The sequence below is a fragment of the Trematomus bernacchii genome, unplaced genomic scaffold (genome assembly GCF_902827165.1).
Source record: "Trematomus bernacchii unplaced genomic scaffold, fTreBer1.1, whole genome shotgun sequence".
Taxonomy (NCBI): Eukaryota; Metazoa; Chordata; class Actinopteri; order Perciformes; family Nototheniidae; genus Trematomus; species Trematomus bernacchii.
This window is the reverse complement of record NW_022987771.1, coordinates 4,650,507-4,664,147: the sequence shown is the minus strand read 5'-3', so window position 1 is coordinate 4,664,147 and position 13,641 is coordinate 4,650,507. Positions and strand designations below refer to the sequence as shown.

The following is a 13,641-nucleotide window of genomic DNA, read 5'->3' as shown; positions in this document are numbered from 1 at the left end:
GGTCCCTTAAGACTATAGGACAGGGTTACAAAATGAGGTCGGCCCTCAGGCTTCAATGTCAAGTCTCCTCAGACTGATGCATACTCCACCAGGGACACCATTTATTAAGAATGCAACATATGCAGGACATTTTCATTGCTGGATTGGGTTTAGATAACATTTGGACCACTCTCTTAATGGTGCAGGTGGTGAGAGAGACCGAAGGGGCTGTGAGATATTACTCGTCATAGGCTACTGTACGTAACAAAAATGTGAGGTAGTTGTACTCTACTCTTATTGAATCCTTTTATTTAATGCTAGTCGAAATGTAAACAAATGCAAAATATTGTACATTTGATTGTTTACCGGTAAAGATTTGCCATGCTAATGTCAGTCGTCCTGCTTTGGACAGACTGTACTAAAACGGTTGTGCATCAGCAGTGCCAGTAATGTTTCCTTTGCGTTGTGAAACCTATATTTAGTCCGCATATCGCTTTTTGACTCTTCCACAACACCGATAAACTCACTATCGTCTCCCGCTGCTTCTGGACTTCCGCCCGGCTCTCCTCTGCACCTGCAGGCCGGCGACGGTGCTCCACAGGCGGCTGCCTGACCAGACGACAGGGGCAGCAACAGCGACACTGAACCGGCTCTGTGGGCCATGTTTACAGTATGAGCAAGTACAGATTTGTTGAAGTTATATTTGTGTGTTTCCTTGTTGGGCTTATTATGACTTAACTTTAACTAAATGTACGTTCAATTAGGGACTAGTTAGCTACAGTTATATTGACACTTGCTTGTCAAATGGGCATATTAGTGTTATTTTATTTATTGTAATGATGCTACATAGCTAGAATAGACCTTTCAGGATATATTAAAACTTAATTTCCCATAGTGACAACATAATATAGTTATATTGCAAAGTAAAAGCTTTAGTCACCTTCCCAACCATCTTCTTCTTCTTTTTTGTACCACCAAAATTGGTGTCCACACGAGTGGAAACATTATTTAACCTTTGACACATTATAAGCCTTTAACATTATAGACAAACTACTTTAAGGAGCTTCACAACAGCCTGTCAGAGATTTAGCAAAGGGAAGCAAAATGTTGCTCAAATGTTTAAATACAAACACTGTGTTAATGCCTCTGAATTTTAAATAAAGTGGTGCTCTTATGAGGGAATAATTAGCTAAAGTGAAATTGACACTGCTTGTCAAGTAGGCCCATTATATTTTACATATTTGAATGATGCTAAGTAGCTACAATCGATCTTTTAGGCTGCCATTCTCCATATTGACTTCAGTTCAATTGCAAATCAAAGCACACATTTTCTTTACAACAAATTAGTCTGCGTTAAAATAAGTGGAAACATTATTTAACCTTTGACACCTTTACAAGCCATTGAAACTACATTAAGGAGTTGCACAAAAGCCTGTTGGAGATGTCGCAAACCAGGCAATGAGATACAAAATGTTGCTCAATTTAAAAATAAAAACACTATGAATGCCTGAATTTTAAGTAAAATAGCACTAACTGAGGGCATTGTTACAGTACATTGTAGGCCAATTAGATATATTTGATATCTTTTAATGATGCTAAGTTGCCTTCATAATATACTTTCATTGTAAAGTAAAAGCTTTACTCAGCCCCCGAATAACAACAACAAAATCTACAACCAATTAGCCTGCGTTTAAATAAGTGGAAACATTATTTAACCTTTGACACCTTTACAAGCCATTAAACAGTCAGAGGTCAGGCGTCCTCAGGCATCCTTCCCCTGCTGGGTTCAAGGAGGAAAAATACATTATTGAAATGAATCATTGGGGAATGTTTCCTTTTGTATTGTGACAGACACACATCCCAAAGCAGACTGTTTTCCCCCCAACGAGATTAACCTTGACAACAAAGCATTCCTCATAGGACTTCAAATAGGAGATGGAAATGGCCGCACAGATAGGAGACCGTGACGTTCTTTAAAAATGACCCAACTGTCACATTAAATATGACCAATGATATCCTTTCGGGGAGAGAGGAAATGTAAAGTCTGTCTTTTTTCAACTTTGAATAACATGACGGGTTCTTTTTTTTCTTGGAAGTTAGATTTTGAAAAGACACATTTCAAAATAGTTTTTTTTTACAGAATGTTTTGCAAAAATAGGATGCTGCATGACTTTTAGATAACAAAAAAGTGGTTTAGTGTTCCAGTTTTTTAAATTTGTATTATACCTCTTATAGTTTAGGCACTCTTTAGCAGTTTTCCTATTTTATTTTATTTATGGAAAATAATATACAGTTTTAAATGACCTTGGTTTAGATTATTTCTATTAATCACTGTAAGACTTTAACAGTAAATTCAAGAGGGAAGTACAGTACGGTCGATGAGTGCATTTATGTGTTTTGCTTCCTCTTTTTTTTCATAGCACCAGCTGCAGATTTCAACATTTGAACTACAGTGCAGGCTAATGTTTAGACAGCCTCCTGGTCCTGACTTCCAACGACTGCAGGAACAACAGACACCTCAACCCAATGAAGCAGGGCAGATCCGGTCAGAGAAACCAGAACAATGCTCTCAGTGAGGTAAGCTTATTTCCCCCTTCAGCAGTGCAACAGCAGGCAAAGCTTTGAATGGAAGATCTGCTCAAAGATTTTTATGAATTACAAGAATTTAATGTTTATTTTACAGATACAGAACAGTCATTCTGCTTCATTTATTTACTTTGAATTGCTGCAAGTCAGTGCCATGGTACAAGCTTCTCAGAGCGGCTCAAGATGTTCAAAATCAAATCTTGTATTTCTTTTATTTTTTATACCTCAAACAAAAACATTTGGGTGTTTTTCGACACCCTCTCTGATGAGCTCAACATGCAAACATCTCGTCTACCTAGAAGGTTGATGTACTATATAACATATGGCTTTTTTGAAAGCAATAAAAACAAATCAAAAAGTGCATCCAACACAAAAAAATAATTCAATTCCAGTCTGTGATCAAAGGTATTGTCCGTGTTAAGGAGAGGTCCCTCCTGCCTCCTCTGTTTTCTGGCTCAATGTCCGCACCGCTCGCCGTGGAGCTTTTCCCATTCGGGTTCAAAGGTCAAAGCAGGCCTCTGAAAGGACTCAGAGCAGGTGCTTAGCGCAGAGATGCATTTCCTTTAAATAAATACGGGGTTTATCCAGCAGAGTTTCAGGCGGTGGACGCACCCCACAGGTTGCCATCAATAGACAGGACTGTGTTGCCTTTCCTGTTTCCATTTCCCACAATGCATCGCTCCTTACCGGGGCCCGTAGTCATAGTTAGAGGGGCCGCTGGTGGCTGAGTACATGTTAGCCGTGGCTGGGTTCATGTGGTGGTGGTACGTGTGTCCTCTGATGCCGGGTAAAGGGTAGGGCGAGGGCCGGGTCTTGGCTCCCAGGTAGTGTTCGTAGGTGGTGGGGTACTTGTAGGGGTGGTGGTGCAGGGTGTCGGGCGGGAGACCGTGGGGGTCTTGGCGAAGGTCGTGGGGGGGGCTGGGTCTGCCGCTGGAGAGTGAGACGCCGTGGAGGCCCCCCGGGACGGGCAGGGCGGGGCTGAGGACCCGGGACATCAGCTGGTGGGCCGGGTCTCCGTGTATGGGCGTGCCGCTGGGGTCCCGCTCGTACTCCCTCCTGCTGTCCTCTAAAGAAAGACAGGAGAAAACAGTCAGAGCTAGCCAATGTGTTGTGAATACCAGCAGGCTGTGTGTTTTCATAAACTGTGTGTGTGTGTGTGTGTGTGTGTGTGTGTGTGTGTGTGTGTGTGTTTAGTTCTGCACTCCATGACATATAAGGGTTTCTGAATCATCCCTGGTTTTGAATTTAAGCCAGTAACAGATTGCAGGGGGTACTGATAATCACAATTGAAAACCCCTAAAATGAATAGTATTTGTTATATTATTCTCAAGGTCAAATAGTATTTAGATAGATATTATATATCTAAACAAATTATCATATATTATTAATACTAACATCTGTTATTGTCCAAAAAATGCATGCAAATACACTCAAAAGAAATCAAAATAGTTTTGTTTTTTTATAAATCAGAGCTATAGAATCCCTTCAGATGGATTACAGGTTGTTTGAAGCCAGGGTGAAACTAATTATTATTATTAAACTAATAAACAAATACATTTTATGTCAAGAAAAAGTAATATTCATTGCAGGTTTTACTCTAAAATAAATCTATCATCTGGTATATGATAGCACAATACCCTGTGTGGTTGACTTGGACTGTGAATGCAGCATTGTGCTGAACTTAATGATACAAAATGAAAAGAAAATGAGGTGAAAGATGCCAAAAATGAAAGAAAAACATTTCCTCTAAAGGCTGAATAACTTAATATGAATATGGTTTATATTTGATAGCAGGCATGAGATGTGAAATGAAACAAAGAGCGAGCTGCATACCTTTCTCGGAGCCGTTCTGCGGAGGCGGGGACGACATTGGGTTTCTTGTTCTGGCAAAGGCACTCATTATTGGCAGACAGCCTGGTCTGTGATTCCTGGGCCTGGAGCAGGGAGAAAGAGGATTCAGTTACACTCAGTTAATGAATGTCAAAAGGCACCATGTCTTTATTATATATTAAAATGATGAATGCACATTTTAAGAGTTTACACTGTTGCGTGTAATTCACTTTAACACATTGACAGGCAACCAAATGTACAATTAACGAAGCCACCTATTACATAACTCAGATTGGCCTGTTCTGCAAACTAATACAAAATTCCCATAAACCTTAGCGTGATCTGTTTACCTAATGCTCCGAAGAAAAAATACATTTGCAGGGGTGGATGAGCAGCGTTTGGATACGTTTGTGCATTGTGTTTTGCAGTTGGGTGTGGTTTATTCTATTGTTACAATTACGAGTGTGTGTGGTAATTAGCCATTGACGGGAGAGCATGGTCTGTTGACTTCCAAACAATATGCCCTGATTTGTAAACGTCATGGCACACATTGCAGTTGTTATTATGGCAAACTCCACCCATCTGGCAACTGTGTGAGATTAGACAAACAGCCAAACTATTTTACAAATGCGCTCTGTGCTGTGTTGAACATTTCTACACCATGTGGAAACATGCCAGCGGGCTTTATGTTGAGAGCACACTCACCAGTCCTCTGGGTCACAGTCCCTGAAGCCCTTTGCGAAGGGATTGCTGGCTATCTTCAGCTGCGTGATCTGAAATCCAGAACATCAAATAAACCTCAGTGCACTCGTACACAAAGTCATTCTGATAAGGCATTGCATTTGATTCCTATTAGAAATCACAGCTGCGGTAGAGTAGCATGATGGGGCTGGCCATTTTGGATTGGAAAGCTCTTCTGTCCATATCTTGAACACAACGCTTTGATTTTAATAATATTTGAGAAATCTTACAGGTCTGCTGTTCAGCATCATGTCCATTCATGTTATTTAAAACACAGGTGAATTCATATAACTGCCAGTTAATATAAAGCTTATTTAGCATTTATTTCTGAACTATTTTGTAACCTTTGGATCTGCACAGTATCTCATTTGTAGATTTCCATTCATGCACTGCAGTCCTAAATAAAGTAGTGATATGCTACACAATTATCATTTTTCAAGATTCAAATCAAATGTTAATATGTTTCATGTTCTCACTTCATGAGTCACATTATGAATTATTGTGTCATATTTAATATAAAAAAGGACAAAGTTATTGTATCTCCTGTTCACAGTGCGACCATGGAAATACACTCTAAAAAACGTCCATTTTAAGACATCATTAGATTTGAGTTGATACAGACTTGAATCAAGTGTGAGATATAATAGTAATTATTGAAATAAGATTTCTATAAACAAACTTCATCATCTCACACAAGCAGCTCTTTCTCATTATTCTCAAAACAAGTTCAGTTAGAATTGTTTGACTAGATATAGGATGGTTAGTCTTAGCAGGATCAGGAGTTTTTGCAGTGTATCCCATTACGCAACCAATCAGATTACTTTTCTGATAGCAGACACATTTTATTCCAATGTTTCACTCGTCAGACTCGCTTTGAATAACTGCTGATGCACTCATGTGTTAATCTAAACAGACCTCAAGTCTGATGGAAAAAAGGAGCGATGCAGAACAGCTAGCGCAGAGTAAAGGCAACATTTACGCAAAACAAAAAAGCGCGCATAAGAAGACATTTAGATTTTCTTAGGATAATTCGTTTATGCATTTAAACAAAATCGATAACAACAACATTTAAAAAAATATATCCAGTTGTTAATTAATATTTGATTTTAAAGTGTTCTTTTTTATGGTAGTAGTTTCTCATACTACCACTTTACCCACCATGCTTCATCCATTAATGTTACATTTAAGGTAAAGCCCCTTTAGAATAGGGTCAGTTTCTGCACCCCACCCCACATTTCTTTCACACAGGGTAATAAGGTCTCTTACCCGGTGGTTCTGGTAGGCTGTGACTGCTGTGAAGCGGGTCTCCTCAAAAACAAAGGTCTTGTAATTCTCCTCGGCATATTTCTCGCTGTCCTTGCGGGGGTCCACATAAACCACGTGGAACCGGGGCTGGTATCGGTGCATGGAGTTCAGGATGATCTGGAAAAATACATCATATTATTGTTTTATGTCTTATATATATTTAGGTTGCATTGTTGGAGACGTAAGATGTTCATAAATACGCTGTGCATATGACAATAGAGCCTTTGAATCTTGAATCAGCACTGAAGGAACGATCTCCTGAAACTCAGTAAGACTATTTTCGATTATAAAAAAATGGAAAAACTGATCAAATGAATAAATATATCTTGGTTGGATAACATAAAACAAATGTATTTATAATAAACTATCTTGAAAACAAAACGAGTTAGAATGGTGGCCTTTAAAATAATCGCATGTGACGTTGTCAAACATATTCATTATACGTATTTGTGGATACAAAAATAAGCAGTTTGGTAAATAGCCTACCATTACATACAGAAATAACCTGACGCTCGTTACATTTGCAGACATTTATCTGAATATATAAAGACCATGAGTCACTAATGTTATCAGCACATCATCGTCTCGATATATCCACATTCCATGCAGCAGCGATGGGCTTTTCCGACCATTTTCCATATAATCTAAAATAGCCTTTACCGCCGGTAAAACTAATACAACAATCACTCAGAATCACTCAGAGAGGAAGATCCAGCGCGAGGGTGAAACAATTCCCATCAATGATGAAATATTCTACTTTCTTTCCGTCATTTTTGGAGCAAAGCCTGATTTGCTGTGCCATTTTGTGGAGTGAGAAAAGCTTTTTGGCCACATCGGACTATTAGTCCAAATAACAAGTTGTATTATTGTATAATCACCCGTATTAATCAATTTGAGGGGGCCAAACCTCTCCTTCACAGTAACGTTAATTCAATGAGTTTACAGTTTATGCATCACCAGTTGGTCTAGTTTTTGTTTGACCTTTTAAGATGTTGGTTTATCGTACAAGGCTCTCAAATATGAAAACTCTACAAATACAGTACATTAAGTCGTTGTGTATTAAATAATTATTCGCATATAGTGACTTTATAGGCCGTCTGCATGATAACTCTAATTTGTCGAAATGAACTTCGGCCCACACTGTGTGTTTGTAGAAGTTATGCTCATCTTTTTTGCATGGATTCATTTCCAGTGGTGTACTCACATGGCCGTTGTCATCCAGCAGGTTGTTGGTGAGCTTGAGTTTATCAAAAGAGACAATCTGCTTCATCCACTGCGCGCCTTTGGCCGGAGAGTCCGGGTGGTAGTGCACCCTGCCCGGCGTGGCGGGGTCCGCTTTACCGGCGACCAGCCACGAGGAACTGTGGAAAGCATACCTGAGAGATGGAAACATCTCAAATTAGAAATGTTCCCACATCATCAATAAAAGTGTTGCCTTAAATGTCAATGCATGTGCTGACATGAGATACACAAACGGAAGCTATTCAGAAATTATAATAGGCCTATGCCTCATAACATAACAAATATGATAGCGAATATGTCTCCAATAGTCACCAACATAATTCTAGTATGAATCGGTTCATTTTAGAAATGTTTAGGCTATATTTATTTCCGATTTATTATTTATTTCAAATTTAGTTTGCTTGGTGTAATTTACCACTGTAGTGCAAAGTATGCGTTGTGCACCTTGCCAAAAATATTTCGGACTAGTCCAATTTTAACGCTCTTGCAGTGTCCGATGTGTGCGCAGTTGTGCAAATAGTTACCTGTAACGTTTGTCGTCTACGGGCAGGAAGTCCATCAGCAGCATGTAGTCTGACATGGGATCCATCCCGAATATTTTCACTTGGAAAGTTGGAAACATTCTCCTGGAAAAGGAAAAACACACATCGACTGTTAGGCTTTTTGTTGCTTTGGCTGCCTTCACGTGCTCACATTTAGTATTCAGAACACTAGATCCTCAGTGTGTGAACGGTGCTTTTCAACTGTTAGAAATGAATGGAATTCGTCACAGGAGTAAACTAATTATTTTGCCAAATGATTTTTGTACAAAGCCAGAGGGCCGTGCAGCTCCCGGCCTGCTGAGCTTCATTTGGCCCGAGCAACAGGAAGACATGAGCTCCGTGCTTTTGGACATGACGTGATCCCGTCCGTGCGTAACCAGATACAACTCTCCTTCATCTGAATGGAGCTTTGGGTTTGTTGCCTTTTTTTGCTCCGCTTTCGCAACTCGTGGAAAGACTCGTTAACTTATCTTCTGCTGATTTGACGAATTCCAGACACATGAAGGGCTACACACATGTAGTGGAAATACACACATGCGCGTAATGGGTATAGACGAAGTGTCATTAATGTTCCAACAAATATCCAGAATTGTGTCTGTATGAAAAAACATGGAATCATTTGGAGGCAGTGCTCTCTATATCTCTCCTATTTAAATGTATTTGCAATCACGTGTCTGCTTTGTCTCCAACAAAGTGGATTGCATCGCTCTTGGTCTTTCAGATGCAGGGGCTCGTTTAGCGGCCATGACCACAAACATTTGTTTTTCTCCTCCATCTTATCTAGGTAACTACGCAGGGCAGATCCATATCCCCTAAGAACACGGGTTGAAAGTTGAGTAATCCGCGGAGTCAGTGAAAGGGATCCTAAAATCAACGCTCAATTAACGTCGTGTTGTGGCTAGGTGAGGCTGAAGGAGCCTCTAAAGTGCTCTGCTGCAGATCTGCTTTCTCCTGTCAGAAACTCAACCCTCACTTTCAGGATTAGATCAATTATCTCATGCCTCTTTATATTACGATAATACAGGATAAAGTCAGGAAGGCATTTGGAGACGCTTTTACGCGCCATGTTCACTGTTTACTCGTTAACAAAAAAATAGTGCTCAACATTAGTGTAGCATTTTATTGGCTCTCCAAACGAGGTCAAAGGTGAAAGATGGTAATATTATTGCCCTTCAGATGCAAACAAGGGATAGCATAACTTATACATTTTCAAATTAAAAAAAGATTGTTTTAACATTTGGAAAACTCAAAGGCAAAACATCTTTATGAGGCAAACAAATCATATCATCACCATTTGGAAATCATAAGAAAAAACATATTATAATGGACAATTAATAACAAAATCAAAACTAGATTTGTGTGTGTTAATTCAAGTTTTACATCCACTTCTTGAGCGTGAGAGGGAAGCATTCAGACACTCCTATAACGAGGAAATAAAAAAAAAAACACGTGTCGAGGCCCGAGTAAAAACACTAGTGCAGCTCTCTGATCAGTTTAGATAGAGGCTGATCTCCGTTCACACATGCAAAGACTCTCAGATTAAAGGCCATACTGTTCCGTTTAACAGCGGTGCGTAAACCTGAGACTGTGAAGGAAACCAGCCGAGGGCCACAACATCCCTGCTGGATCTAAAAAACGACGTGGTGTTTACAGCTGACACACAAAACACAAGACAACACACCCAAGCCTCCATGCTTCTGACCTCGAATTAAACACATATCCAGCAGCAGGCCTGAACCACAGCTTTAAATTACAAATATTTTATAAAGACAAACCCTCCGATGTTCGACACGTTAATTTAATTCATCCGAGATTTAATTGGCATTTTTGGTGCAAGAAAAATAGGTCTTTATTACTGCTAAAATGTAATACAACTTTTCCTCAGACATGAGCCCTTTGAAATAAGAAAGTAATATAGGTTGTTTTTCATGTTTCAGAAGCCATATATCAATACAAAAATATATTTTCAATTTTTTAAATGAAATGAGAAAAACGAAAATGTAAGACATATTGTTGTGTTAAGAGACAAAAAAATGGGTTATCCATTATGAACTCCAAAAAACGAAACTACTAAACCTTTATATTTAAAAAAAAAGCAACTTTATCGCTATATGTGCTATGATATCTAATTTAAAATTTAAAAAACACGAAATACATCGATAAATATACCCTGAATATCTGGTTTGTGTGATTAGCAAAAATTCTCAAAATATTAACATTTTATATTTAAAAACCAAACGTTTTGAATATGGTTGCTCCTTTACGCAGGATATCAACTCGGCTAATATTGGTATTTTTGTTAGATTAAAGCCTTTAATCTGCTCTGCATTATTTCTCGTGTGCCCACACATGCATTAAGGGAATAATAACTCTTGGTGCTCACCTGCCGGCCTTGGTAACGATCATCTCCGTGCCCAGCATATTAAACTCGTCCCATAAAGCTTTCATCTCCAGCTGCACGTTAATGGTGGCCACTTTGGGGTTCTTCTTCACGAGGGTTTTTCCGTTGGGAGTGGAGTTGTTGGAGGACGAGGAGCAGTTGGGAGTCCCCCCGTCGCTCTGCGGGTTCTGGCCCGGGTTGGAGCCCGGGTAGTTGTAGTTGTGCTGGGCGGCCGGGCAGGGCTCGAAGTGGGCCTCATGCTGGCTGTAGGGGTCCCCGGGGGACGGAGAGAGGTGGTAGCCCCCCGGCGTGTTGAGGCTGCTCAGGCTGCTCGTCGTGAAGGCTGCAACATCGCAAAAATGGGACAGCTGCGTCAGCCACGGACTGGATATGGCTGAAATCATCCCAAAAGACTGGATTTACTAAATATGCCGTGCACTTTTTCTCGGTTATACAGAAAGTAAAAACAGTGATCTCCAGGTGCAGATGTCACACACAAATGCACCCCTTTCGGTTTAAAGGTTTCCGTCTCGGCTGCTCAATAATCCCTGAGGTTGCATCCAGCATGCTACAGTGTGCCTGATCTAAAAGAGTCCGAATAGTGACGAAATGTCTCCAAAACCCTGCGGTGAAAGCTGCTCGCAGAAACGAGCTTCGTGTGAGTGAGTGTTTGCTGCGGATCGATTCCGCTTCTGTTGTGCTCTGCGTCAGTGTGTTACACTGCAACCCAGTCACCTCTCTTATCTGACGCAGAGGGCCTCCCCTTTGCGATAAAACCGGTTCTTATTTCTATTTAGATAAGGAACTGCAGGTAATGTGCCTTTTCCTCGCCTTGGGACGAGACTGATTGACAGTGAAGTGCGCCCCTTTTTAATGGGCTTTCCGGCACTCATTTAACTTTTGGATAAGGTATCGCCCACAACACCCCCCGTTAGCAAACAATAGAGGATGTGCCCAGCAGAGAGGAGAGTAAACGGTTTACAAGGTAAACACACTGATTTGCATGAACAAACAAATAGGCAGGTGACTGTTGCTTTCTCGTTATTGGACAAATAGATCTATGGACTGGATGTTCACCCTCTCCGAGCTGGATATGCTCATTATGGTCTGTTTTTACCATTACGCACAGGGTGCCCATGTAAACCCTCCGCCTCTTGATCTCGTTTTTTATGATCCTCGCTACGAATAAAGTCGATTTTTTTGTTCAACACTTTTGGGTTTTGGAAACTTTTTTTCCACCCCTGTTGTTGCTCTGTGTTTAGACTTCTCCCCGATTGTCACTACTAGGACTGCATTGCATTATATTTCAACGACTGTGCCAGAATAATTGTTCCCTAACTTCATTCATGCATTTCAAATGTGGTTTTGCGCTTTGAAAATCTCGATTAACCGAGCAGATTCTCGGGTGTTTTGTCAGTTCAGAGGCGTACACATGCTACAGCAGCTTTACGGGCATCAGCAGAGTGATTTACCTTCCATTTCCCGGGTGACAGTGCTGTAGTGCATTTTATAGGAGCTGTGGTTATGCAGGTCTGGCTTGTCCAGGCCGGTGCTCTGTTTCTCAAACGCCGCGTTTCCTGCTTGCTCTGCAGCCGAAATCAGAGAGGCAATACTGAAAGCATTTGCCTTTGGAGAGAGGGGACCGCCGTCGTCCATAGGCGAGAGATCGAGTCCAGAGAAGCCGTCCCTCCTCCTTCTCCTCCTCCGCTTTCCAACCGCGTAGAAAGCAGGAGAAGGCTGCGCACAATGGAGAGGAACATGCGCCAAAATGGGGTTTTCACATTCCTTGAGTGCGAGAGTCTGGGCTCGACTGTTCTTTAGAGTATTCCCACAAGTTCCCCGGTTATCTGATTCAGTCCGTAAACTTTTTAAAGTCGTCCCACCGTCAAAACATAGTTCAAGAGAATAGAGGCAAACCTTCCCTCGCTTCTCCTGCGGTCGGTGCGGGGAGGTGTCCTCTGAGTCCTGCCTCGAAGAGAAGCGACTGCTGCAAGGAGAATGTCAAAAGTGAGCGAGATCCACGCCTCCCCTGCTCCAGCAGGAAAAAAGTGTCTGCGCTCTGCACTGCATGTTTTATTTCAATAAGAGTGTCAGTCATTTGAATTCAACTCCCAACGTCATTCATGCAATGTCCGGCTGTAAAGTGCGCAACTTTTCCAGTAACTTATAGGCCTATATATGCATATTTCAGCTTCACAGGCACCACAAAGAGTTGCTCCTGCCCCCAAATCTGCCTGAAGCACCAGGGGCTGCACTGGGTCTTTTACGCATGGGCTCACTCTGGAAATGTAGTTTTCCTTTTAATAAGTTTGGAAAAACTAAAAGGAATAAAGTTGATTCCCATTCTTTACAGGGTTGGGTGTTAACTCAGCCAAATAGCCACATAAATAATAAAATAGCTTTTTTTTATTCAAGAAATGGAATCTAGCGAGAAGAGGCAGATTGTTTTGTTTAAGGTATGGACATGCATGTTAAACTATTATCACATAAGGAGTTCCCTTTTTGTATTCACACCAGTTATAATACATAATAATACTTTATTTGGAGGCAGCTTTGACGAAACCCAATGCCACCTTCAGTACATAAAAGAAAACGAATCTATACTTTTATGCTTTTTTGTCTACGTTTTTATGACTTTTACGCAGCCCCTTTCCTCCTATGCCACATACCTAAATATATAAACTCTACTGGACAAAATGCCTTCGCTGCAGTCAGTAAACACACACAGACAAACACACGAGGCACTTGAGGCCGCAGCTGGACTTGACCTCTCCTCCTGTATCGCCCTGTAGCTTCTCAGATTATCAGGTCCAGTTTAATGTGCAGCAGTGAAGACGTGTTGTTTTGGAGCCTCTGATACAGAGCGGAAGGTCTCATTTACACCGGGAGTCTCTGAATTAAGCGTGAAGGCAGCAGCGGGGGTCTAATGGGATAAAGCAGTTAGAGGATTAACTCTTATTTGTTTTGGATGTTTCTCCGCGGGAGTCTCTGAGCATAAATAAACTACTGCAATGTGTTGGTAATGGCAAATGGATA

At 40.9% G+C, this 13,641-nt stretch overlaps 1 protein-coding gene across 2 annotated transcripts; it reads right to left on the bottom strand.

Moving 5' to 3' along the window:
* Positions 1 to 2,979: 2,979 nt before the first annotated feature.
* tbx1 (T-box transcription factor 1) lies at positions 2,980 to 12,622 on the bottom strand. Of its 2 annotated transcripts, none has more exons than XM_034148633.1 (8): positions 12,078 to 12,261; positions 10,609 to 10,999; positions 8,208 to 8,309; positions 7,646 to 7,817; positions 6,403 to 6,558; positions 5,101 to 5,168; positions 4,399 to 4,499; positions 2,980 to 3,631 (listed from the first exon to the last, which is right to left on the bottom strand). In XM_034148633.1, the coding sequence occupies exons 1-8, from the start codon at positions 12,259 to 12,261 to the stop codon at positions 3,249 to 3,251; spliced, it is 1,557 nt and encodes a 518-aa protein (XP_034004524.1). In that variant the 3' UTR covers positions 2,980 to 3,248. The 2 variants fall into 2 exon arrangements, with proteins under 2 accessions (XP_034004524.1, XP_034004525.1); XM_034148634.1 differs by having other exon boundaries at positions 3,249 to 3,631; positions 10,609 to 10,948; positions 12,078 to 12,622.
* Between the last annotated feature and the right edge of the window lie 1,019 nt (positions 12,623 to 13,641).

Excerpts from the sequence above, each read along its gene's own strand:
- tbx1 (XM_034148633.1), bottom strand. The coding sequence starts at position 12,261 with ATGGACGACGGCGGTCCCCTCTCTCCAAAGGCAAATGCTTTCAGTATT. Across the intron at positions 11,000-12,077 it reads TGTCACCCGGGAAATGGAAG|CCATATCCAGTCCGTGGCTG; the intron begins GTAAATCACTCT and ends GGATGATTTCAG. Across the intron at positions 5,169-6,402 it reads CAGCCTACCAGAACCACCGG|ATCACGCAGCTGAAGATAGC; the intron begins GTAAGAGACCTT and ends TCTGGATTTCAG.